This window comes from Equus quagga, chromosome 4 (genome assembly GCF_021613505.1).
Source record: "Equus quagga isolate Etosha38 chromosome 4, UCLA_HA_Equagga_1.0, whole genome shotgun sequence".
Lineage (NCBI taxonomy): Eukaryota > Metazoa > Chordata > Mammalia > Perissodactyla > Equidae > Equus > Equus quagga.
The window spans coordinates 139,280,820-139,307,669 of NC_060270.1; the positions used below are offsets into that span (position 1 = coordinate 139,280,820).

General features: G+C 39.9%; 1 protein-coding gene across 3 annotated transcripts in view; it reads left to right on the forward strand.

Annotated features, from left to right (window-relative positions):
- PARD3B (par-3 family cell polarity regulator beta) overlaps positions 1 to 26,850 on the forward strand; it is a 915,243-nt gene that overhangs the window by 350,715 nt on the left and 537,678 nt on the right. For all 3 annotated transcript variants that reach the window (XM_046658143.1, XM_046658144.1, XM_046658145.1), the window contains exon 3: positions 5,652 to 5,823. In XM_046658143.1, coding sequence (XP_046514099.1) covers positions 5,652 to 5,823 — 172 coding nt within the window. The remainder of the gene's footprint in view (positions 1 to 5,651; positions 5,824 to 26,850) is intronic.

Sequence of the window (26,850 nt, forward strand, 5' to 3'; positions counted from 1 at the left end):
GGGGGGGTTTGGGGAGAAAAAGGAAAAAATAAAATATTTAAAAAAAAAAAAGAAAGAAATTGAAGAAGATACAAATAAATGGAAAGATATTCTGTGCTCATTGATTAAAAGAATTAATATTGTTAAAATGTTGATACTACCCAAACCAGTATACAGAGACAGTGCAATCCTTATCAAAATCACAATGTGTTTTTCACAGAAATAGAACAAAACCACAAAAGACCTTGAATAGCCAAAGCAATCTTGAGAAAGGAGAACAAAGCTGGAGACATCCTGCACCCTAATTTCTAACTATATTACAAAACTATAGTAATTAAAACGGTGTAATATTGGCAGAAAACAGATACATAGATCCATGGAACAGAATGGAGAGCCCAGAAATAAATTAATTGACCGTATATTCATGAGTTTATGACAAAGGAGCCAAGAATATACAATGGGGAAAAGACAGTCTCCTCAATAGATGGTGTTGGGAAAATTGGACAGCCACAAGAAAAAGAATGACACTGGACCACCATCTTACACCATATGCAAAAATAAACTCAAATTAAAGACTTGAACATAAGACCTGAAACCGTTAAATTCCCAGAAGAAAACATAGGCCATAAGCTCCTTGACATAGGTCTTGGCAACGATTTTTTGAATCTGGCAACAGAAGCAAAAATAAATGAGTAGGACTGCATCACACTAAACAGCTTCTGTGCAGCAAAGGAACCCATCAACAAAAGGAAATGGCACCCTACTGAATGGGAGAAAATATTTGCAAGTCATATTGATAAGAGGCTAATATCCAAAATATACAAACACTTCATACAACTCAATATCAAAAAGTCCCAAACTGATTAAAAAATGGGCAGAAGATCTGAATAGACAATTTTCCAAAGATGTACAGATGGCCAACAGGTACATGAAAAGATACTCAGCATCATTAATCATCAGGGAAATGCAAGTCAAAACCACAGTGAGATATCATCTCACACCTGTTAAATGACTATTATAAAAAAGACGAGAAGTAACAAGTGTTGGCTAAGGTGGTAGAGAAAAGGGAACCCTTGTACACTGTTGGTGGAAATGTAAATTGGTGCCGCCACTATGGAAAATAATGTGGAGGTTCCTCAAAAATTTAAAAATAGAAATACCATATACAGTAATTCCAATTCTAGGTATTTATCCAAAGAAAACAAAAACACTAATTCGAAAAGATGTATGCACCCTGATGTTCATTTCAGCATCTTGTATAATAGTCGAGATATGGAAAAAACCTAAGTGTCCATCAATGGATGAATGGATAAAGAAATTGTGCCATATATATATATATATATATATATAATGGAATATTATTCAGCCATAAAAAATGAAATCTTGCTGTTTGTGACAACATGGATATACGTAGAGTGTATCGTTCCAAGTGAAGTAGGTCAGACAGAGAAAGACAAATGCCATATGATTTCATTTATGTGTGGAATCTAAAAGAGAAAGAAAGAAAATCCAAGCTTATAAATACAGTAGATTGGTCAATAAAAGAGGTGAGGGTGGGAGTAATGGGTGAACTTTTTTTATTTGTTTGAATAAATAGAATAAAAAATTAAGAAAAGGAATTACAAAAAAGTAGGAGGAGTGAGATATAATCAAGGACAACCAGAAAAATTCACAAAACTGTGAAAGAACATTGTCAGGGGACTAAAAGACCAGAATGATTTGTGAATATGTATTATGTTTATGACTATATAAAAAAAAAGAGAGACTGGAGAGTGTGTCTGTGACATTTACATGTGAGTCAAGGCTTTCATATACTAGTATAGTATGATAGAATATTATGAAATAGTTTTATAATATCATTTTATGGCAAATATTATAGTGTTATAGCACATTATAGTATAGCATGATATTATAAATATAACCTGAGAGGCCACTATAATTATTGTAATGCTAGAAAAGGATTTTTTTCAGTAAAAGTGAGTCTAAATTACAAAGTGGTATCAAGTTAAAGGGAAAGAGCCTCTGCTCCAGGGCCAGCTACATCTCTGGGCCTCTGCTAACCCTGGTTGTATGGTGAACAGGCCAGCCAGGTCCCTGCTTCCGTCACACACATGCACACACACACACAAAGGACTTTGGAAAGAACTTTGCAAGATCAGGTTTTCCGTTTGGACATGGTGGCTTAGGCCATTGACCATATGAGCCTAGAGCTGAGGAAGAAGCTCTGGGTGGGAGATTCAAATTCCGAATTTATCAGCGTATACTTATACCTATGCCATGAGACAAATGGCATCACCAGACAAATTCAGATAATTCTCTTGAACATGTTTAGAGATGAAGAGGAATAAACAAGAGGACACTTAATGGAGGGGCCAGAGAGTGAAAGATGAACCCAAGAGCAAGTGGTGCCCTGGAGGGCAAGAGTGGGAAGTCATTGAAGGAGGACTGTGTCCTAAAATCGAGCCAGAGAAGTGACTTTGGGCTTAGCAATCTGGCAATTGGTTTTGACTTGTTGAGAGCAGTTGCGGTGGAGTAGAGGGGACGAGCTGACTGGAGTGGCCTCAGTGAAGAGTCAGAGGACAGAGAACAGAGACTACTCTGTCGACAGCTCTTTCAAATTTCCCTTAGGAGGTGAGCAGATCATTTTGGATCCTGGGGTCTTTGGGAAATGTCAGTGCTGCCCTGGGTGACATAAGAATAGTGGCATCATGGGAGCAGGACAGAGGGGCACCAGGAGACAGCTGAAGAGGAGGGCATCCAAGTCTGGCGTGGCCTGTCTGCTTGTCACACGGAGTCCAGGTTGCTGCAGGCTCTACAGGGTCAGTGAAAAGCCTTCCACAGGCCACAGAAGTTTAGTTGAGATGAAGCATTCACACCAAAAAAGTTTAATAGCATTCCCTCTTTTGTGTCCAACTCATCTCCGTGGGAAAGGGAGTATTGAATGGTTGTAAAGGTGGGGAGGGGTGGCTGTGTTCACACCCTGGACACTTTGGAAATGAGCATGCCTTCTGTTGAGGCACAAGAACAGGGGTTCACGTCAATTAACCTGTCTTTGTAACACTGTCTGCCAGGAGCTCTGTTACCCAGTAATGTAGGTCTTCTGACGAATCAAGTAATCGAGCTGACAAGCACCTACAACGTGTGGTTTAAATTAATTATCAGTGTTGAAGCAAGTGTAAGTCTGTGTGCATTGTAGCTGTTGAGATGAAGACTGGATGGAGAGTCTCTCTTGTCAGCCAGCACCTGTGGGGCCACTGACTTTGGGCACCACAGATTCGGGAATGGATCCTCTTCCTTCCAGCAGCAGAGGCTTTATTTCATCCATTCATCTAGCGTAGCCTCTGCAGAGAGAATTCCCGTCAATCATGGGATTGGGAGACAGACTAAGCAGTCAATTAATCAAAGAGATCCTGAGATTTGGGGAGCCTCCAGGTCTCACCATCATCATCTTGGAGAAGAGTCACGTGTTGCCTGTATCTCCACAAAGTCGAGTTCACGTTCTCTAAGGCATAGCATCCTTATGGACAAAATACAGATGTTCCACAATGTAGCCTCTCCTTTTACAGTTTTCTTTTTGGAAAATGGTTACAGTGTGGTCTGAAACCCTGAAATGGTTTATGAAGTGGTTAGAAATTCCAAAGACGAGATCCTAGTACCAATTACTGTTCAGTCTGTCACTTTGGGAAACAAAATCTGTGAACTACTCTGTTCTCCCATTTGATAAGTAGGTATAACACTGTTACTGTGTGTGCTATAAGCTATGTGGATATGATAGTATGGAAAACTGTAAAGTATCTTAAGAAGAAAAGGTTACATAACAGCCATAGGCAATGATATGTCTTATGAGTTATCAATTTTAAGCTTTTGTATTATACTTCAGATCAGTATTCTATTTTTCTCTCTTTTCCACATTATTTAAGGCACATAGGGTATACTAAGAGTTAAGGATATAGCAGGAGGAAAAATTAAGGTATTACTCTTAACTTACACAAAACTTTTCATAGAACCAGTATAATAAGCCACTTTTCCTAATTGCTACATTAAAGTAAATGTTACTAATAAGTGTCAGAATCCATCAATATGCAAAGTTGAAATTATATTACAAAAATAGTGATGAAAATAACACTTCCACCACATTTTAAAAATTGATTTTGTTTTCCTTTTCAGAATTTAAAGTGTTAAACTCTTCACTTTGGCCAGATGATTAGAAAGATATAGTTCTCCTGATTATTTTTATACTAGAATAATCTTTCATTATTAATCCATTTAAGTTTTCTCTCAAATCAGTTCATCAGTGCTACCAATTAAAAATAGAAAATGTATGTGCTCAATTTCAAGAATTAAAAATAATGCCTTGGGAGTAGCATTTCTTTCCTGTGGTGAGAGGGTTGTTGGATTTTCCAATTAAAGAAGTCTCCATACTGGAAATGAGTAGTCAATTATGAAAATTATTTTTGAATAGCCAATTTGCATATCCCTAATTGTATTCATTTCTTTGAAAGACTAAACTTGGAATTTATGATGTTGTGATTGGTTACCCCTGTAGTTGTGTTATTAATGCTATTGCTAGCAAGATTCCCCTATGAATGGGGCTTTGAGAGCCTTTCCTGAATAAATGTTTGAATCATAAGTAGGTTTGTTTTATTTAATGAATGAAGAATATCTGAAGATTCACTAGCGGTCTTCAGATTTGCACGCACTGCGCTGCGTTGGGTTGACAGCAGCATCCCCGTGCTGCCTAATGCGCTCACCTTTGGACTCTTCACATCCACAGCGCAGAAGCATGAGAAGTTCCTCTGTAGTCGTGCTGTCTGCTGGCCGAAAATGCAGTGTCCGCGGGGCTGCCCTCACTGTTGATACAGACAGCACTGTTCACACAATTGCTTGAATACGTTATTATGTTTTGCCCTTATTTTATGAAAAATGACTTGGAAATGGACAATTAAACATTTTTATATTGATGCCAAGAAGCATAGTTCTCATATGAAATAGGATTGAGAGGAAAATGGAAATAATTAGGTTAAAAGTGCTAATGTTTAGACTCATTGTACTTCTCATTGACTGAACTTAGAGCCAGTCAACATAGAGTCAGTCATGAAGGAAAAGAACAAAATTAAAGGCATGTGTAAAAAGGAGATACAAGATAAACACAAATTGTGTGTAAATATACACATTTATTTATCTACCTATTATGATTGTATCTAAAAGGACAGATAATTATGGATATTATAATATCTTTGGCTGGACTGGAGTGTCGGGACTGGAATGTCCTCTTCCACCATGTAAGTCTGCTGTTCAACTTCTGCATATTCCACTTTTATGTTTGGGAGCACTCCTCAAAGAAAGAGGTACTGACATCCTTTTGGGAGTATTAGAAAAGGTAGTGAAGGGAGGAGGCAGCCATTTCATTCCTTCAAAAGAGGCAGTCTGTCTCTTCCTGAAACTGGTTCTGTTTCAGGAAGAGACAAATGAGCCAGCAGTGGTTGTTTCCTGGCCGTGGTTCTTTTAGACGTAGTACTGAAGTGAGAGCTCGTGGTACAGGAACATTAAAGTTTTACGTTTTCAGAGGCCGTTTTCTTTACAGCCAAACAAAAATCACAGTCAGCTAGATACGGTGTCTGTGTGGGATGCGTGTCCTACAAAGTAATTAGTGTTGTTGGTTTTGCTTGTAGCTGATTGCTGTGTTTGACGAACAAGAACCACTCCACAAGATCGAGAGCCCGGGTGGAAACCCTGCAGGTCAGCAGAGCCCAGAGGCTTTTGAAACGGAAGTGGCTGCCCAGCTGGCTGCGTTTAAACCAATCGGTGGGGAAATTGAAGTAACCCCTTCTGCTCTGAAATTAGGTATGTGTATTTTTAGTGGTCTGTTTTCATCTGGTTGAATACATCATCTTGCTGACTATGAGTTGCTTCTCCTTTATGGCTTATCCATTAGTATCTTTCTCTAAGTTTGTCTTTTGTCTAAATTATTTTTTTATACAGTTTTCGCAGGTGCTGCTGTTCAGGCAAGTGGCTGCAGTATTTTCTTGAATTGCATGTGAATCTGCATTGTGTGCCCTTGAAGTGTCATGGTGGGGAGCTGGACTGGAAGTGATGAGGTTCATCTGTAGCCTATGAGGACTTAAAAACAAGTCCCTGAAAAAAGTCATTTGGAAAAAGCTCGGGGTTATCAAGGAATCCAGACTGGAAATGAAGGTCGCTTTCTGTTTTAGCCACCTTCTTTTTCTCCCCAAACTATTTATCTCAGAGTTTGGGGGAAACACTTTGAAGTTAGTTTCTTACTTTTGTCCTACTGATTCATTCAAATAAGGGCAACTTGCTCAGAATTCTTTTTTGTTACATTTGTTTTGAAGGTGTTGGTAGAAAGAGAAAATAAACATTCTTCTGAAGTTTCAGTGAATTTACAACTCCAAGAGAAATAATATGTCAGTTTTTGGTGATGCCTCTTGGAGGTAAATTTAGGCCAGTTTGGCAGCGTGGAGATTTTGACAATGCACTGCTATTTTGGCGCTTGAAGCGGTGTTTATTCCTGTCGCATGTACGCACACGTTTTGAGGCAGCTCTAGGCACCTGTTTGTAGGTTAGCTCTCGAGCTGGAACAGAGGCTTTTTCCAGTTTGCAAAGGGAATCTTATTCTTTTTAAAGCAAAGCGTATGCTTAAAATTGTAAAAATTGTACATACTACTACTTTTTTCCATTTGAAACGAAATGTATGCTGTAAAGTTTATTTTACACACCACCTTACTGAATACCCTTGTTCCGTGCTACTTTTCTGGAAAGCTTCTGTAGTGCCCCTTTCATAATAAACAAGTGAAAATTAGTGCCCTCTGGTCTTTGTGACTTTCCTCTATCTTTGGAAGCCAAGCCAGGGAAGCAGTTTGCTGGACCACGGCCGGTGAAGGTCTTTGTGGCATCTTCTGTTCATTTAAAGTGAGGTTTGTGGCTTCAGCAACCTCACAGCCCTGTCATTCATTTGCATAATGATGCCTTTTTATCCATTATGTAAATGGCATGGGAGGAAAATTAGGCAATAAGGGAAGACGAAAGAAGAAAATTGCTCTTGCTTGTTTTAATATTCGGTTTGGAAGCAAGCACTGTGGTCTTCAGAAGGCTGAACCCCAGAACCCTTGTGCCTGCGAGTTTCTGTCCACCTTTCTCTTTAGAGCTTACTCAGGGAAAAAATTTTGTCTTTCTTCGCTTTTTCAGTTTCTTTTGTTGAACCGTCTGAGCAATATAATATTGAATGCAGGAAGAAGAGTAAGCTAAGGTTCCCATCTTTTGGAAGTGGACTTTCTACCTCTTCAATTCTGATTTTTGGTGAGACAGAGATAGACAATAATATTTATCAGTGGTGACCACATGCCAGGCACTGAGCTCAACGCAATGCACTGAGTATTCTGAATCCTTTACTCGTAACAACTTGTTTGAGCCTCATACTTAGTTGAGTTTTCTGATTCCCCTCATTTAAGAGATAAGGAGACAGGAACAGAGAGGTTAAATAATTTATCCAAAATCACATAGCTAGTAGGTGGCAAAGCCAGGATTTGAACACTTGCTGGCTCCAGTATCAGAAACAATTTTTCTGTGCTGCCCTTCACATGCTATTTGTAAAAGAATAAATCAATATATTTTTCCTTGGATTTCCTTCGTGAATATATAGCAAAACCCTGAAAATGCTTGACTCCTTGGCTTAAAATCCCATTTCACCTAGTACTGTAGATTAAATGATGAGACTGCCTGACCTTCACTATGAGGTGGTCAACGTGGCCTTCCATCCAGTCAGTCTGAAACCGTGGCCCCATACCCAGCCCCACTGTCCCCACTTTCTCCAGCCTATGACCGTGCAGGCCAGCACCTTATCATCAATCAGACTATTGCAGGGCCTCAGACTGACCTCTCTCTTTACAATCCTGCTTCTGCCAGGGCTGCCGTTTGAAATCACAAATCTGATTAGAGAACTCCCCTGACTACCAACTTCCAGTGGCTTACGAGGGCGCGGAGAACCGTGTCCAAACTCGTTAGCAAGCTGGTGCAGATGGTTCCTTGGAATTACTGGGAGGAATTTGGGCAGGGCCGAATGGTGAAAAAAACTTATCCCTTATCTACTCATGGTGCCATCAGATTGAGTACTTTTCAATTCTGGAGATTTAAAAGCAAAGACAAGACATATTTATTGAGTTTCTCAGATAGAAAAATTAAAGAAGGAAGCAACACACACAGCTTTGGCTTTTGCCCATTCTGTTGTCCATTTCTTGTCCTCAGGTGTGGCCATAGGTTGGGCTTGTGTCTTCTCAGGATGGAGGGATACGTTTGCTGCAGAGGCAATGTTCGTGGCTGTTCTGGGAGTGTAACCTGGTTGTGCTATCAGGCCCATCCTGAGATCCTGTTTAGATGAGGAGTGGAAGGGAGTGGTGAGAGAAGGAGAAGCATTTATGTGCCAGTGACTCATTATGACAGGGTGCATATAAAATGCCAAATGCCGAGCCCCAGCTCTTCATCTCCGCTCCCCTCTCTGCTCCCGGAGGCCATTGGAGCGGGTTCTCCTTCCCCCGGGGCTCGTTGACCCAGGTAGGTGCGGCAGAGGCAGGGCTTGGTCTCCCGGGTTTTCTCATTCTTGGGGCCCATTCACGGAGATGAGGAATTGAATCATTATCTTCTCACAAGCTTATCTCACCTAAGGAGACACAGTTTAACAAATCTTACAAACCAAGACATTTTTATAATTAGATCATCTTAATCACCAAACATTTACATTTTGCTGATATCTGAAATAAAAATATACCCAATGTTTAGTATAATTTTTATATCTCCTTCCAACACAAGATAATCATCAATGATATTCTGTTCAAAACCAATGACAACATTCCCCACTTACACATGGTTTGGCTCCTCCTGTTCTTTCTTCATCTTTCAGGATGAAATACTTCTGCACAGAATATGCAGAAAGTTCATATTCTCAGCCTCTTCCTGATCTGGCTACTTCCTCTCTGGCCACCTTTATTATTGGCCAATCTTCCACAGTCATCTTAACCTGCAGCCACTATGAACCACTCGCCATTCCCCAGATTTGCTGCTCTCTCTCAAAGCTCTGTGCCTCTGTAGGCGATGTCCCGTCCCCTGGCTCACCTCTTTGCCTCTCTCCTACTTGGTGAACTTGTATGCACCTTTTAAGCTCAGCGATCAGGCATGACCTTGTTTGTGAAGCCTCATCCAAATCTTCAAGATAATTCAGCGGGTGTACAATAAATATGTTTCTTAATTCTTCATTCAACCATGAAGGGTTGCAGAGATGAATTGAAGAAATCTTCCACTGAACTAAGTGGGTTCATAGTCTTGTACCTGATAAGCTAATGGGGTATATATTTTTAATTTGTAAGGGGAGTTTTAAATCAAGTGTAATGTGATGCTAAATGACTAAGTCCTGACTCAGCCTCAACTAGCAAATCATTCTGATACTTGAAGATTCTATGTTTCTGAAATTTGCCAATGCTTTTTACTGTGTAGCCTGGAGATGCTAACTTAAGATTCTATTTGAAAGAAGAGACATGGTGGAGCAAACACGAGGTGGAACAGCAAGAGTCCACTTGGACCTCTATCACCTGGTTCAGGAATTTTCCAAGTCTTCTTTGTGCAACCCTATATTATGGTACTTCTTAACGTGTTTTGGGGTTTCAACAAATATTTGATTTTTGTTAACAAATAACATTCATTGAGCACTTACATTCTAGATGCTATTCTAATACATTCATGTGACTTTTTGTACAAATATGATTGGTTCTGCTTGTAGGGAAGAAAAGAATGCAGAAGGCTGTTGAGCAGGCATCAGAGAACGCTAATGCCTTTTAGAAGTCCTGCAGCAGGGGCCCACCCCGTGGCTCAGTGGTTGAGTTCATGCCCTGCGCTTCAGGGTCCCGGGGTTTCGCTGGTTCGGATCTTGGGCGCAGACTTGGCATCACTCATCAGGCCACGCTGAGGCGGCATCCCACATAGTAGAACTAAAAGGACCTACAACTAGAATATACAACTATATACTGGGGGGATTTGGGGAGAAGAAGAAGGAAAAAAAGGAAGAAGATTGGCAACAGATGTTAGCTCAGGTGCCAATCTTTAAAAAAAAAAAAAAAAAAGAGTCCTGCAGCAAAGAAACCTATCTCCACTCGAAAGAATTGTTAACAGCCCTTGGAACAACTTTTGTGAAATGCTGGTCTAGACAGTTCCACAGAATTTCATAATTAGCAATTTTTTAGAAAATTGACATTATTTTACAAATGAGCAAAGAAGAGCTTAGAGAGACTCAATGAGTGCTCTGGTGTCAAATAATTGGTTAAGGAAAGAGAATTGGAACCTGCATCTCTTGGCTTCTAGTTCATTCTTGGCTCTTTCAGCTACGTGACATTTTTTGGATTAATTGTAGATTTCAATTATCCATGTCTTTTAATACTATATGTGATAAAATAGCACCTCATATCCTTTTGGAATTGAGATAGAGTGTAAATTAATAAATAGATACTACGAATAGCTGTAAATCAAAAGCTAATAAGGGAATAAAGACCAGAAAATTAAGATGGAGAAAATTTCTTTTAACTCTCTCTGTAAGTTTCAGAAATGAATTTGCTCCTGTCACCTCATCCCATGTATATGTGCATCTGTGTGCACATGCATGTGTGGGTGTTTGGAGGGAAATTGCACCAAAACCAATAAGCTAATAGGATCCCTAGGTGATTTTTTTCTATACTATGGATATTGTTGCACTCTTTTTGACACTTAAAAGATCCGTGTGTAGGGCCTTTTGTAAATAAGACAAATTAGTGAGGACAATTATTTTGAAGTTTGGAAGAGTGAGTCCTTTAGCTTTCCTTGCACTAGTCCCTATGCTGCCTTTATGATCGGTGGCACCTCACCTTCTGCTGATCCCCAGAAGACCTCATGAAGCCATAGCCCAGGGTTGACCTAGTCCTTGTCTGTTGAGAACAATGACATGGAGCTGGTCCCAGACCCTATAGTATTTGATCTAGCTGTGTACTCAGACAAGTCATTTAACCAGTATCTAACAGGACCAGATTTTTCCAAACAAAAAATAAATTGGGTCACATAGGGCATCCATAGAAGAGAATCTTCTGAACTGAGACCATCCAGGTCACTTCCTGATGTGTCACTATCATAGCTCCCTGGGCACAGTTTTCTCTTCCATGAAATAAGCCTTTCTTGCTCTAATGGGCTGTGGTTGTCCCGGAGAATTTCATTAATACTAAGCAGAATTTGAATCTGACTCCATGCCCCTGTCAATTTCCCTTGCATGGCCCCAATTAATTAGCAGTTTTATTTTGGACCTTTGCTAATTTTTCTCAGTACTTCTTGACGGAAATTTGGGTTCAAGCTTCCAGGAGAAAATACCTCTTTAGTTATAATTATCTTGGCGATATAATTTAAACAGTGTATCAGGATAAAAAGTGCTTTAAAGTTGGTTTTTGCCACTCTTGTGATCCATATCACCCAGATATAAAGCAATCTGATTAAAGTTTGGAGTTGAAGTGGTATTAGCTTTCTTCTCCTCTCGTGTGTGAAACTTTGAAGATGAGCTACTTTCTGTTTGAAAGCGATGCTTGTTTTTGAGACTTGAAAGCTGAAAGGTGCCTCGGATGCTTTATTGTTTCCATGTGTGTTTGCACTTCTTCAAAACTGAAATGGAAATTATGATTGCATGTTTGTTGTAATATAACTATTTTCAAAACACTGAGTTCTCTATTTTCAGTAGTTCTCGGAAAATATTGTATCGCTATAGATTAGTGTTGGAAATTGTGACCATTTTCTATCTGATTTTGACTAATTTAGGGCATAAGGGAAACATATGGGAACATTTGTCTGAATTTTTTACGAAACCAAATCCCTTTATGGCACTGATCTTCAGGAAAAAATAAAGAAAGGGGAAGTGTATTCCTTTAATTAGGCTGCAGCGTGTAAGTAGCTGCTGTGCCCATAATGGGAGTTTAAGTATTGGCATCTGATCCTAGACAAACACACTCACACCACACACACAGCAGAAGTAAAGCGTGGGACTGGCTTGTGCTTCTGCCGGAGCCTTTGAATTCTGACTACAAAGCGCACAAGCCTGTGAGGGCTCCTGGTTGCTGGAGGCTCTTTGCTGTGGGCTGAGAAACCCCAGCGTTGGAATTACCAGGGAACTGAGGTCATTTGCTTGGGTGAATCCATAAGTCATGATTTAGTCATTGCGTTTCATCTTATTTGTTTCCTGTTGGGGCTGATTATTCAAAAGTTAACAGCTATCGAATCGCTTTTCTTTCTTTCTTTTTTTCTTCCCTGGGAGCCTGGTGTTTTTTCCCTGTGCAGGACCAGATGAATGATGTTGTAATTAGCAATGGTAACCTTGCCGGCTACCATCAATCAGTCAGAGCCATATAGTCAACAAAGTGTGTGCATGCTTTCTGCTATGACGGGAGCTCCATCAGGACTAAGGAGGTCGCAGCCTTCCTAATCCATTTCTGGCACCATTCTTCTTTTGCTATCGTCGTTGTGGGTTTTATTTTTGTTTGTTTTCAGAGTAGGTGAAAAGTTGCTTAGGGGGGAAGAAAGATTATACATTGAATATTTAAAAAAAAATTTTAATACTCTGAAAAAGGGCCTGAAGTACTTGGTTAAATGAAAGACTAAAATCAATACCTGAGGACAGGCAACTCCTATGCAATGTTAGAAAGTCATTACCACGCAGGAGTAATTGTTGTTTGTGTTGGTGTCGGGCAATGTGAGTGATGGTTCAGAGGCGAACTTCCCACCGTACCTGACGTTGCCTCCTCTGAGTAAGTGCAGGTGAAGGGTCCGCAGAGCCAGGCCATCAGTTCATAACCTTCTGTAAAAAGAACATGATGGATTTTGCTTAAAAGTATTCTATATTCTTATAAATGTTTTTAAATGAGATATTTATTAAAATGTAGATTGTTAAGCCAGAAAAATAAACAAAAACAAATTACCATCATCAGAACAGAACTACAATTTCCATTTTTCTGTTTTCTATCCAGTTCCTCTTGGTATTTTAGTCTTAATTCAATTTTCTCTTTTACTACTTGCTTTGGTTCTCCTCGTGTGTCTTTTCTTTAATGTTGTGTACTATATCTAATGGCTGAATTTGGTAGCTAAATTGGTACTAAGTTGGTTCTACTCTAATAAAGAATTATTAAAGGAAATTTGCATTTAGCCATTTACCCAAAAATGTAAGATAGTATTTAAAATCCAAGCTTTCATTCTTGTTCTTTTCCAGCTGTATTTTCTAAGTTGGTTATATGACCTCAAAAAAACCCACCAAGTTCACTGTCTCCCCTTTGGCCACTTGCCGATGCTGGACGCCCCCTGAGACAGTGTGCAGGTCCCCTCATAAGCGAGCTTATAAGGAAAGGTCACTTCACGCTGCTCACCCGATACCAGACCCCTGGGCTCTCAGGCCTCTCTCGCAGATTGCTTTCCATAGCGAGTCCACTGAAGCTGCGCTTGCAGAGGCCTAGGCCCTGAGTAGTGAAAATATGTTCAGCCATGCTGTGATAGTCAGCTCCTTGTAGTTCCCTGGACCACTGAGAGAATGATTTCAGTTTGTCCTTTTAATAAAAGAAAGGGAAGAACAGCACCCTCCACACCCCCCAAGCCGCATAGTCCCTCCTTCCTCCCTCTACCGTCCGCCATCACAGTCAGTTGTCCTTTCTTGTGACCAGTCCCCAGCTCTCTCTTTTGTTCAGACACCCTGAGACAGCCAAGCAGGACCAAGCAGCATGGCCCTCCGTTCTTTAACTGCAGATGCTGCTTTTCAGAGCCTGGTAGGGTTTCCCGTCTATTACGACATGCTTTCACATTACTTATCTGTACCACAAATTTCTTGACAATGTGACTCAGATTTTCATACATATAAATCTTTCTGGCCATAAAATAGATTACATTTCTCATAAATTTCTAATCACAGGTAAACAAATTATTTATAATAACCGTGCTGATTTTCTTTTGCAGTTTGAAATTCAGAAATCGTGCTAACAATTTAATATATGGTAAAGCCTCTTTTCCATTAACAACCTAGATATAAGGGTGAGCCTTTGGGATTTTTTTCTGGGTGTCTGTGTGTGTGTGTGTGTGTGTTTGTGAGAGAGCGCACGTGTGTGTGCACGCATGCGCATGACTTTTTTTTCTTTCCGCCCAGATGGGCAGGAAAAAAATCCACTAATTTAATTATTTACAGAAGATCCATCTTAAGGACAAGTCACTCAGGGTTGGACACGCTTTTATGACTGGCTCAGGATTTCTCATTTGCTTTATCTGATAAAGCCGTATGATGAATTATGCCTCAATATACACACATTTGGTTATTTCCTTGCTGTATGCCGAATTTGAAATTTTACTAAGATCTTGGTTTGGCTCAATGAAAGTAAGAAATACGGAAACAGCTTGATTTGGTCATTCTCACATCCCAAGGTGATAAGGGAAGGTGACAGCCTTTGCCTAGCAATTGCCAGAAGAAAAGCTCGCTCTCTTGTGTTTACCCTTTTTTTTTAAATGTTTGCCGGATAAAAGAAGACGGCCTCCCAGATATCAGCACCGCACCCTGTCAATTTGCTATTGACCCAATGCATCCATCATCTGGCTGACAGAAGATGGTGCTCATTCTGTTTATTCACGGGCTTAATGGGAAAATCTTGATAGCTATCAGAAAATGCAGGTAACTCTCTAAAAATACCAGAAAAATTCTGAGTCCCCTTCTGTGTAAACTTGAGACTCTGTTAAACTCCTTAAACCCCTTTACAGATGGAAGAAATTTGGGGCTTTATGTTTTTTGTGTGTGTGTAGAATGAAAGTAAAGGAAATTATGTGGTACATCTTGCTTATTCTCTCTTTGTTTATATGGAAGGCTTGGCTATGACTACTTAAGGCGTGATCAAGGGAAATAAGTCAGCAGGCTTTTTGCCTTACCACAACCTATTTGAAATCATAACACTTGGATTTGGTATTTTCAGATAATATTGAGTGAAAGAAGCCATTGCTTCAATGTCTATATTTCTTGAAGCTGTTGATAAGAATGGTGTTTCTAGATCTTTTTGCCCTGTTTGTTCTGAAAAATGGCATGGATAACAGCAAGCTGCTTGGCTTCGCGTCATCTGGTTCTGCCTAATTGTGAGGATCAATTAAGCTTCCCTTGTGTTTTTAAAACAAATAGACTTTCTATCCTAGAGATCCGAAAGCATGTGGGAAACTTCTTATTTTAGTCACAGTTCAGGAATAATGCCCTTTGACCTCACAACTTTGGTTTGGTGTTACAGTTAACTGCCCTTATGGCAGAGTTCAGCATTCGCACCACTAACATCTGCTCTTCTTAGATGATCGGGCTGCAGAACGTAACTATGGAAATCAGTACATGTGAGGTCAGTGCCAGGGAAGATGGCGGCGTGCCTGTCAGTGCCTTCAGTTAATCAATAATTATTTATTGCTGGCGAGCAGATGAAAAGTCTTATGCTAGGCTACCAGAGGAATATAAAGTAACATAAGTCAGGCACTCATTTCCAGCAGCTTGCAATCTACTGATTTCACATACTGAGTGAGTCTCTTAACTTGGTTAGGTTTTCATTTTTATAATTTACAACTGTTGTTATAATAATACAGAGCAGACGATTACAAAACCATACAGTTGAAAAGGATCTTACCTCATGAGTAAATTTAGACGTGCACAAAAACTTCATGTGTGTGCCATCAGTCATGCCCGATGTCTCCCCATAGCTTGTTTAGTTGTCTTTTATTTGAGTCTTTGGTTGACAGAGAGGTTCGTAGAAATAATAAAACGTCAAGTTGGTAGTCTCTGCAGTTTTCACTGACTCTATTTTAGGCAGTGTTAGGTTTGTGTGTGTGTGTGTGAGGAAGATTGGCCCTGAGCTAACATCTGTTGCCAATCTTCCTCTTTTTGCTTGAGGAAGACTGTTGCTGAGCTAACATCTGTGCCAATCTTCCTCTACTTTTTGTACATGAGATGCCACCACAGCATGGCTTGATAAGCGGTGTGTAGGTCCACACCTGGGATCCGAACACTTGAACCCTGGGACGCTGAAGCAGAGTGCATGAACTTAACCACTACACCACTGGGCTGGACCCTGGGCAATATTAGTTTTATCTCTTATTAGGTGATAAGAAATAACTAGGATCCCAGATCTTTCCACTGCCTCCGACAATGTCCTGTGCTGCACAGTCAGAGTCTCCAAGGACCTAATGGGTTGATGAATGACTATTTATCCATCCTTCCCTCTCTCCATTCATACCTGCCTCCATTCATCCAGCCATCCTTCTCCTGAAAGATACTCCAGTCAAATGTGCTTTTTAAATTCTAGGTAGTCAAGTTGGAAACCAGACTTTTCCCTTGGTGATTTCAATAGATACACTATTCAGAAGAATTAGTTGTACCTAGACAGGAGGTAGATGCCAACCCACTCCTTGCTTCTTTTTCACTGAGTACCACATAATTTACTAACTGGACTCCCAGGGTGATCTTTTCTTATCCAGATCTATTGGATATACCTCAGTCTGATTTATTTACATGATACAGAGAAGTTTAAGAAAGTTCTATTTGCAGCCCCTCTATTCTTCCTGCTCAAAACACCCTTCTCCACTTCAGCACCCAAATTGTCCACATATGATTCCCGACACATGAGCTCCTCCACATTCTGGGATGTCTTGAGAGGGAGCATCTAGACCATTTTGGAAGATTTCTTTAGAGAAGTTTAGAGTATGACTTTTGTGTTTTTTCTCCTTTTCAGACCAATTATCACTTTCTTCAAAAACTTACTCAAAAATTAATTTTCTTTAAAAGACCTTTGTTGATTGCCTTATTGCCCTATTTTTTAAAATAATGTAGAACATTTGTTTGCTAGTTGTCATAAACTTAATAACATTCTGTCTTAACAAGGTGAAAGGTTACATGAGGTGAGGCAAAATTCTTGTCTATAATTCATAACTTATTAAAAACTGGTTCTGGGGCCGGCCTGGTGGCACAGCGGTTAAGTGCACACATTCTGCTTTGGCAGCCCGGGGTTCGCCGGTTCGGATCCCAGGTGTGGACGTGGCACCGCGTGGCAAGCCATGCTGTGGTAGGCGTCTCACATATAAAAAAGTAGAGGAAGATGGGTAAGGATGTTAGCTCAGGGCCACTCTTCCTCAGAAAAGAGAGGAGGATTAGCAGATGTTAGCTCAGGGCTAATGTTCCTAAAAAACAAAACAAACAAACAAAAAACTGGTTCTTTTCTCAGTACCCAAAATGTAACCTGAATATATTTGACTTCCTGTCTTCTCTAATACCTTAATGAAGCCAGTAGACAACGTATTATTTCCATAAGAAACAAGGGATGGAGAAGGATATAGATTACATGGTATTACCTATTTCCTTTACAGCAGGGTAGTACAGAAATTGAGAGCACAAGCTATGGAGCAAGACTGCGTAGGCAGATGTGTGTCTGCCCTTTCCAGTCGGGGTGATCGTAGACAAGTAGTTAACCTCACTGGGTCACAGTTTCTTCATCTGCAAAATGGGTAATATTAGTAATGACCTAATTGGTTTGTTGTGAGCATCAAATATATTCATATGCATGTAAATATAAAGCACTTATGCTAGTGCCCGCCATATAATAGGTGGTAAATAACTAGTAGTCACTATTATTATTTTCATCATTATATTTATTATTAATCATTTGGAAGAAAATGACAAAATCTCCTTGTGTTTATGTATTTAATATTTTGATCTGATCTTTTGTTCTCTCTTTTTCCAATTTTCAACTTTCAACCCATGACATCATATTCTCTCTTTTTTGTAAATGTAGATTCTGGTCATCATATACTTTCTCCTAAACCAGAAAATTAAATTTTTGTTTTTCCTTTCTACAGGCTTACAAGATAAATGGTAAAATAGTTGATTGAAGCCAAAACAATAGCCGGGGATATTAACTCACGTATTTACTTTCATGTCCTCACCCTAGTTTGGCATGCGGCTCATAGGAATCTTCTCTTACAATTGATATGTATATGCCTTTCCTGGTTGACAATACCTTTACACAGGGAATAAACATTTATTCTTAATGTGGTTCCACTCACCCAACTAACCTAGAATACTGTCTCCATTTGGTGCCAAAAGGAGACAGATGGTGAGCTCAACGGTGTGATTGAACAGAATTTTATAACAGGATTGTTTATGAAAGGGATGTAACCAAGTTCTGGAAAGAATGGAGAGCCCTTACCAGCCCAGGCCTGAAAGTGGCCGGGGAGAAAATTCTTACCCATCTGGTGAGAGTGGCAGATGTGGGAGCCGGGCCCTTAGAGGATCCCAACCTGTGACCTGAGGTTGGGCATGCTGCCCCTTTCAAAGCTGCAGCTGGGAGAGAGGGAGCAGAGCTGGGGATAAACATCCTAATACCCTCTTCTTTCTGCCTTCTGATCTCATGCTGGTCCTTCCCAATGGCCAAACCCAACAGGGAGCCAGAGGGAAACTGGCCTGTGTGATGCCCTGAGTTACCGAGTGGAAGTCAGCCTTCATGAGGTGTGGCTCCAGCTAGCATCCTTGAGATCAACGGGCATGAATCCCTAGTCAGTGTCTCCGAGATGAGTTTTTTATTTAGAAAGTACTGGTACCGATCAATAATGCTTTAAGATTAACAGTTGATTATCTATATCTGTTTGGCATGGAACTTATCTATGGAAATATAGAAATCATTAAAGTACAGTTTTTCCCTCAAGGTGTTCACAATTCAGTGGAATGGTTCTCAGTCTTGTCTTTTTTTTTACCGAGACAAAGCATGGATGACATTTATATACAGAGGACACTGACATGTACTACCCACCTCTATGTAATATTCCTGTTTTGCTGACTACAATTCTAGCACCTTTTGAACTCCGTCAGTCAAACACATCAGCTTTCAGTTCACAAAAAGTGGATTGAGTACATTTATTTTGTGTCTTTTCCTTCCCAAACTTTCAGAGAAATGACAGTTTTAAGTGAAAATAAAGGGGAGAGGCTAGATTAATAAAAACACTGGAAATGGTAGAAGGGGAAAATGGAAAGTGAATAGGATCCAATTAACAAATGACTCAGACTTTAGGCTGCCCTGGAGTAAGCCCTTCCTCTAGCTGGCGTTGAGGCGTGGCCTGGGGTGGAGGTGGACAGCCTGCCTGCCTGCCTGCTTCCTGTGCAGCTTGCTAAAGTGACACCTGTCACTGAACACTCTTTAGCATGTCACCCACCTAACTGAGAGGAGAGGTTTCTTCAGGAAAGACTTATGTGTTGCAAGCAAAACTGAAGCTACTTTTTATTCTTAAGCAACTGAGTACTTCATTGAGAAATACAAATAGGGAACCACCACTTGCCAGACGTTTAAAGGAACAACAACTCAGAAGATGACACGGGGATGAACTTGACAAGACCGTCTTGGAGAGGAACAGAACAGCTGGAGGAGCTACCTTACCAGAGACCAAGACTTACAAGGTTGCAGGAATTGATTCAGTGTTATTTGGGCACAAGGACAGATGAAGGGCATAGGATAGAAATGTCCAGCAACAGACCCTCACAGATGTAGTCATTTGTTTTGTGTCAGATTTGACATCACTATGCAGTGGGGAAGGGATGATGCTGAGTCAATTCAATGTCTCTATAAAAACAACAACAAATCTTAATCCCTACCTCAAACCATTACAAAAACCAGTGCTAGACCCATTATAGATCTAAATGGAAAGGAAGAGGAAAAACAAAATATATATATATGGAAGACATCAAATGGGAATATGTGTGTAACTTTGGAGTTAGGCTTATTTTTATAACAGGATGTAAAAAGTGCTAGTCATAGTAAAAAATTTGATAAATTGGATTATATTAAATAGAGGACTTCTTCATTAAGAGATACCATTAAAAGAGCAAAAAAGAAATGCTCTAGACTGAGAAAATATCTGTAATACATATATGTGACGAAAGACCATGCCCGTAGTATATGGAACTCTCAGAAATGATAAGAGAAAAGCAGACATGGGGCTGGCCCTGTGGTGCAGCGGTTAAGTTGGCACATTCTGCTTCTCGGCGGCCCAGGGTTTGCCAGTTTGGATCCTGGGTGCGGACATGGCACCACTTGGCAAAAGCCATGCTGTGGTAGGCATCCCAAGTATAAAGTAGAGGAAGATGGGCATGGATGTTAGCTCAGGGCCAGTCTTCCTCATCAAAAAGAGGAGGATTGGCAGTAGTTAGCTCAGGGCTAATCTTCCTCAAAAAAAAAAAAAAAAAAAGAGAGAAAAGCAGACAACTCAATGGAATTATAGGAAAGAAATATAGGAAAAAACATCATAAAATAGATATTTAAGTGGCCAGTAAATACATAAAAAAGGTGTTTAACTTCATTAATCTTCATGGAAAGGCACATTAAAACCACATTGCAAATTTGAAAACAAATAAAGTAGTGTTGGTTTATAACCTAAAATATAAAGTAAATACACATGAGTCCATACTAGTGTAAATAAATGATTGATTGAATAAATAATTAAAGGTGGGGGGGGGGAGGAACAAACCTTCCTTATGGAAGAGTTCCAAGTAATATATGTAGATACTCCTTCCTCCTTGAATATGGGCTGGGCTGGGTGACTCACTCTCAAAGAATAGGATATGGAAAAAGTAAGAAGTGTGCAGTGGTGACCTGGCCAGTGCTCCCTGAACCAGCTGATCCAGGAGAAGTCAGCTGATACCATGATCCCTTATATGGTGAGACAAGCAGAGCATTTCGCCTCAGTGGTGTTCTTTCCCAAATCCACAACCCCAGGCTTATCTTGAGAAAAACATCAGACAAACCCACATCGAGGGCATTCTACAAAACGCCTGACCAGTTCTGTTCACAACTGCCAAGGTCGTGAACAATGAGGAAAGACCGAGGAACTGTCTCAGCCCAGAGGAGACTGGACCAGATTCAGTGTGTGTCCTGACGCCTGGAAGAGAAGAGGAAGCTCGTGGGAAAACTGGTGGGATCCAAACACAGTCTGTTGCATGGTTAATAGTCTTGCACCAATATTAACTTATTAGTTTTGACATATGTATGATAGTCATGTGAGATGTTAAAGTAGGAGGAACTGGGTGTTCTCTCTACTATCTTTGCAGTTTTTTATAAATTTAAAATCCAAAATAAAACGTTGGTTTAAAAAAATCTTTTTTAATGCAAGACCACTACTAATCCATCAGAAATTACTAAAATGAAAAAGACAATACCAGGTGTTGGTGAGGCTGTGGAGTAACTAGAACTTTCATACACCGCTAATGTATGAACATTTTTGGAAAACTACTTAGCAGTATCTAGTAAAGTTGAACCTACACATCCCCTGTGATTTTCCATTCCAGTCCTAGTTAAACTAGGTAACTCTCAGCAGAAAGGAGCAGATACATTCACCAAAAGACATCACAGCATCCCTATTCCTATTAGTCCCAAAGTGAAAACGAATCAAGTGATAAAACGGTAGATAAATTGTGGTGCATTCATACAGTGGCATGCTTTACAACAATGACATAGAACTAACTGTTGCAACAAAAAAAATCACAAAATGGAATGTGTAGGGATGTAAATATCCTTGACTTCCACTGTGGGCTGGGGATAGAGACAGGCTGAAGCATCTGGGTCAAACAAGTATAGATATTAAAAAAATAAAGTGGCAATTAGTCTAAAATTCATTCATTCAACAAGTGTTTATTGGAAACTTAACTGTATGCCAAGCGTTTCTGTAGGTGCTTGAGATATAGCAGTAAACAACAACAAAATACAAACCTTCCTGCTCTCATGTAGTGAACATACAACTGGGATGGGACAACATGAAAATAATACATGAATGATTTAAGTAGTATATTAGAGGTGATAGGAGTTTTGGGAGAACACTAAATCAGAGTCAGGAGAATAAGGTGTCTGGTGGTGAGAAGGGAGTCCAGCGTTCAACAGAGTGGCATTGAAGCAAAAACTGGAAGGAGGTGAGGGAGTAAGAGTTGTGTAGATTGGTTAGAGGAAAGAGGAAGGAAATTGTAAATGAGGAAAATTCCTCATGCTTCATAGCAAGGAATCGATTGATGCTACTCAAAGTTAGAAAAGTCAAGAAGTTATATCCAGTTAGCCACCACAAAAGTCAAAAATAGAAGTGTGATAAAAGAGTAACTTCTGGGAAGTTGAGCCTGAAAGTGCCAGGGAGAAAGGAGAATTGTAATTTTTGTTTTCTTTCTTTCTGCATGGTTTGAATTATTATGATGGTATAAATTGTTTTTAAAATAACATTTTAAATGGGGGAGCACATTCAGACACTTAGAAGTAGTAGGCAAGAAATGCGAGGGACAGTATTAGAGAACCTTGAAACCACTCTATCTTTTTAAAATAAATCATTTGCAAATTTTAGTACTTCTTATTGATAAGGAATTGCTTGCCACATACTGTCAGCTGCTTGGAGGAACTGCTCTCTGTCTTCTCCAACCCACAGACCAAGCTGGGAAGCTCAGGAACAAGTGTGACCATGTCCAGCTCTGAGCACAGCTGCACAGTACCCCCAAATCCACCCCAAGTTAGGCACACCAGTGCACGGCCTGGGCAGCAAGGTTCAGCTGCCACCCAGATAGTTCTCTTGTATCATGAGAGTGCTGGCTAATGATGCACAAAGATACCAACTCCCTTTACCAGTTATGGTCTTTAGGGTCAAGCTTGAAGATTTTAATTAGGTGTATAGCAAAGCTAAAAAGAAAAAACATTTTCTAATTAAGCCTTTTGAAATGGGTAAAGAGCTATCCTGTTGCCTGTAGATGATGTGTAACGATTCAGTATTACATAAACTGTGTCTTTACTCAGGGCTTAAATCAGTATAGACCTCAAAAGGAATTAGTCATTGTAGCTAATGAAAATTAATCTGTCTTAGAAATTGTAACAAACTCTGTAAGGTTTGTCTTTCTATTTGTTTGATTGATTTTACTTGAGGGGAGAATTTCAAATTGTATATGTCTAAAAGGATAACGGATGTAATTATCTAAATCTAGAACAACGAAGAATACTTCCACTCAGGTATACAAATAACTGGATACTCTTTGTCTCATTTTGCTTTGATTCTTTGGATAATCGCCTCCATTTTCCACCTGATTTAGTGTAAGTAGACACAGCTTGAGGATTTTCCAGGAGATTGCTACTTGTGTTTACGTAGCACAGTGACTTGAAGCTGAAAGGGCTGATACTGAGATGGCAGTGGTGCAATTTTGGTTGTACAAGTGATTGTTGGGTCTGGTAATATTTAGACGTAATGTAGGAATTTCCTTATTTGGTGTTTTTATTCTGAAATAATATTAGTCTCATTAAATCTTGAGCAAATATGTTTGCTGACTCTGTACTGCGGTCCTAACCAACTGAGTGTGTATTGTGGATTGAAACTCATGAAGTTTCAGACTGAGGCTTTGGCGAAGAATGCATCCAAACGTGCGTGTATGTGTGTGCGTGTGTGTGTGCCTATGTGCGTATGCGTGTGCACACGTGCTGTATGGATAGAGAGGAGGAGGACGATGGGAAAGGAGAGAGTTCTCTTTAAGGAAAGTAAAAACAAAAAGGCAAAATCTGATATTAAATTCAACCAGTGAATATATGTAATAATCTAAGGGAGATAATTCAGTATGTGTGGGGAAAATATCCAGGTGTTTTATTGCCTGTAAAGCATTTAAATCAAAATTAGTAAAAAAAATTTTTTGAAATCTGAGAAAATTTTCATTGCATTTACAGCATAATGACCAAATTAGCAAAAGAATTAATAAAGGATATATTCCTTTTTGAAAGATCTTGATTTGCTTTATTTGACAAGTAGTAATCGATCTTTGTCAATACTAGTCAAGACTTTTCAGTCTTCTCAGTAGTCGGGTGAGAATAATTAAAACAATTTTCGCATACGTTTAGATGGATAAATGCTGCTACTTTATCGCTGATATTGTTGAAGTTTCATGTTGAGGATGGAGTGGAATTAAAATTCGGTAACCCTCACGGAAAGATTTGGCAAAATGATTTCGTGGAGTTTCCCAGTTAGATCAGTCATAGCCAGGGCCCCTAGGAGAGGTGGAAGTCCCCTTTACGTACTTAACATAAATGACATTAATATTAGAGATAAACGTGTATAGCAGATTAGCCAACAAGTGATGTTACTGGATGTGTGAGTTGTCAGTTTTCCTGGAAGTGTTTGATTCAGTGGCAGGACATGGAGGGCCTGGATTTTGAGGAGGGGCTTTCTCCTCTTTGAGGGCACAGATGCTGTGGTTAGAAAAAGAAAGGTTATTTCTGTTTGCGAATGTGAGCCTGTAATCCCTGTTTCCACCCACTGAGGCCCTCAGATACGGGTTTAATGGTGCAGGTCCGTAACTGAGAGTCCTGTGGAACTACTGAGCTGAAGTCTGGCAGAAGCAACGTGCGGGGGGCATGGACTAACCACGGGGGGATAGAATCCCTTCCCCCTTTGCTCCACCCCAGAGGGCTTCATGGTGTCAGTTCACCAAGTGTCCAAGCAGCAATCCTCCACAGCTCCAACACCAACACGACTTTCTCTTCCATGTTTTGCGTATCTAATAACAGCTGGAAGCGCTGCCTCAGAATCGGTGGTGGTGGTGGAGGCTACCAGATGAAGAGCTCACTGGGTTGGTCTCCCTCCCTCTCTTCTCTTTCTCCTACTTGATCTCTTTCTTTCAAGCCTTCCTTTCCTTTTTTTCTCTCTGCCTTCTTTCCTTCCATCCTCCCTCATTCCCTCCTGTCCTGTCTTTCCTCCCTCTTGCCATCTCTCTCAACTTTCCTTTCTTTGACAATTATTCATTAAAGCCCATACAGCAAAGTTAGTTAATTCCTAATGGATATCTTTCTGAGGAATGATAACCTATATGAACTTGGACCCCGAGTCTACTTTCTTCCATGGTTGAGTGGACACTCTTTCTATCAGAAGAGAGAATTTCTTTTATTGGAAGGAAAGGTTTCACAATTGATCAGTCGCAATAGAATGTGTGAAGTCACTGAACTCGAGGGAGCATGTACAGTTCACTAAGATTTTGCAAGAAAGCAAAGAGGAGGAAATTTCACATCGTTTGCATTCTTGCCATGCACCACAGATGTGAACATGGCTGGGGTTTGACTAAGTGGACAGAGGGTCTTCCTGAAACTGCACTGAGCATCTCCCAGCCTGTCTTACATCAGTAACAGAGGGCCTTTCTCATGCCAATGTAGTTAAATGTAAGAAGCCACTTGAAGGAAGCAGAAACAAGCGATGGAACCCTGTACTGAGCTGGCTTCATTTGGGGGGAAGATCTGTGAGGAGTTTGGGAGGTTTGGGAGGTGTATACCAAATAGACAAAGGACGTGAAGAGGGAAAGCCCCTGGATTGTATTGAAAAGGGCATAACTGCGCCTGTGTGCCAGAGACCTCCATGGATGTGGAGATCTGTTGCTTCTTTGCTGACTTTGATAGTGGCCTGTGTTGGCAAATCAAATGTTACTGATTCCTTTGCTACTAAGCCCTGTCAGGTGCCGTTGCTGACTGACAGGAAACCTCAGAGGCGGCAGGTATCTAAAGCCTTTAAATATAAAATATATATAAAGATAAATAAAATATATAAATCTTTAAAACACATCCTTGGAACTATGAAGAGCTACGGATAGTGCAGATCAGCTCTAAACTGTGATTTATTTCAGCATTGACAGTTATTAATTTGTAGTAATCATCACTTTCTCTAACATAAATCATGGTAACCTTTCTTTGAGCTCTTAAATCTGGTTTTGTAATAGATCAAACTAAATATGAAGGCTAGTATGCCAACCCCTCGAATGGCAACATTCCTTTCTTTTGAGTCTCAGGTAGCTATTTCTGAGTAAGAAGAAATCATCCAGTAATTGGTTTTTATCTTTAGCAAGTTTATATTTCTAAAGGATGCAATTAGTATTATTATCTATTCTTATTAGCATTCTGAAGTGATTTTTAGATTCCATAGGTTTAGATGCTCAAGGTTTCTCAGTCTGTTGCATGGAGTTAAAAAAATCTCTTTGGCAAATATTCCTAATATGATAGCAGCTAGGAGAATAATTGTCATTGGGATGACCTTTTCTGTGAATAGTTTGACAGACGCTTGAGGGACAGCATTCTCCCGTCTCTCTGACAACCTTTTACTTTCTGTCATAAAATGCAGGGGCAAAATTTGAACTCAAGTGATAAGATTCTCAACACTCATTTGTTGCATATCTCCCTCGGTGCAGTTCCTCACAATTTGAAAGCCCTCTCTCTCTTTTCAAGGTATTTTTCATTACCTGGAGAAAATGTGTCCTTTGGGGAGGAATTCTAAAACAATAGCACAGGTGCTGAATGAAATTTCCCGGGGGTGTAAGGGACTCTGTTGAAGGTTGCTAAATAGTGCTGGTTTGGTGACTTAAATGGCACTCTAGTGTCCTATTATAAGAGTGAACACAACTGCCAAAGGTGTTTTTCCTTACAACAAGAGAATAGCTTTGACATTGAAGAAATATGGACTATGCAGTACTCACTTGAAATATTCAAAAAGAAAAAATAAAGGCACTTACTAGTAAAATGAAAGCCATTAATTTGCAAGTAAATGTGTTTTTAAAATGTGGCCCTGGGGTGACATGTAAATTCAAAAGACTAATATTTTCTCTGGGAATAAAATCATTTTGGAAGATGTTTTCCCTTGAATTCTAAGGGTATCACCAGAACAGAATGCTTGTTGATTGATAAAATGTGTGCTTTGATCAAGAATACTTCCTATAGTATTACCTTCATCAAAGAAGTTTTTCTGCAGTTTTGGGGCACAGATTATAAAGGCGACACCCGCTTGTTCACA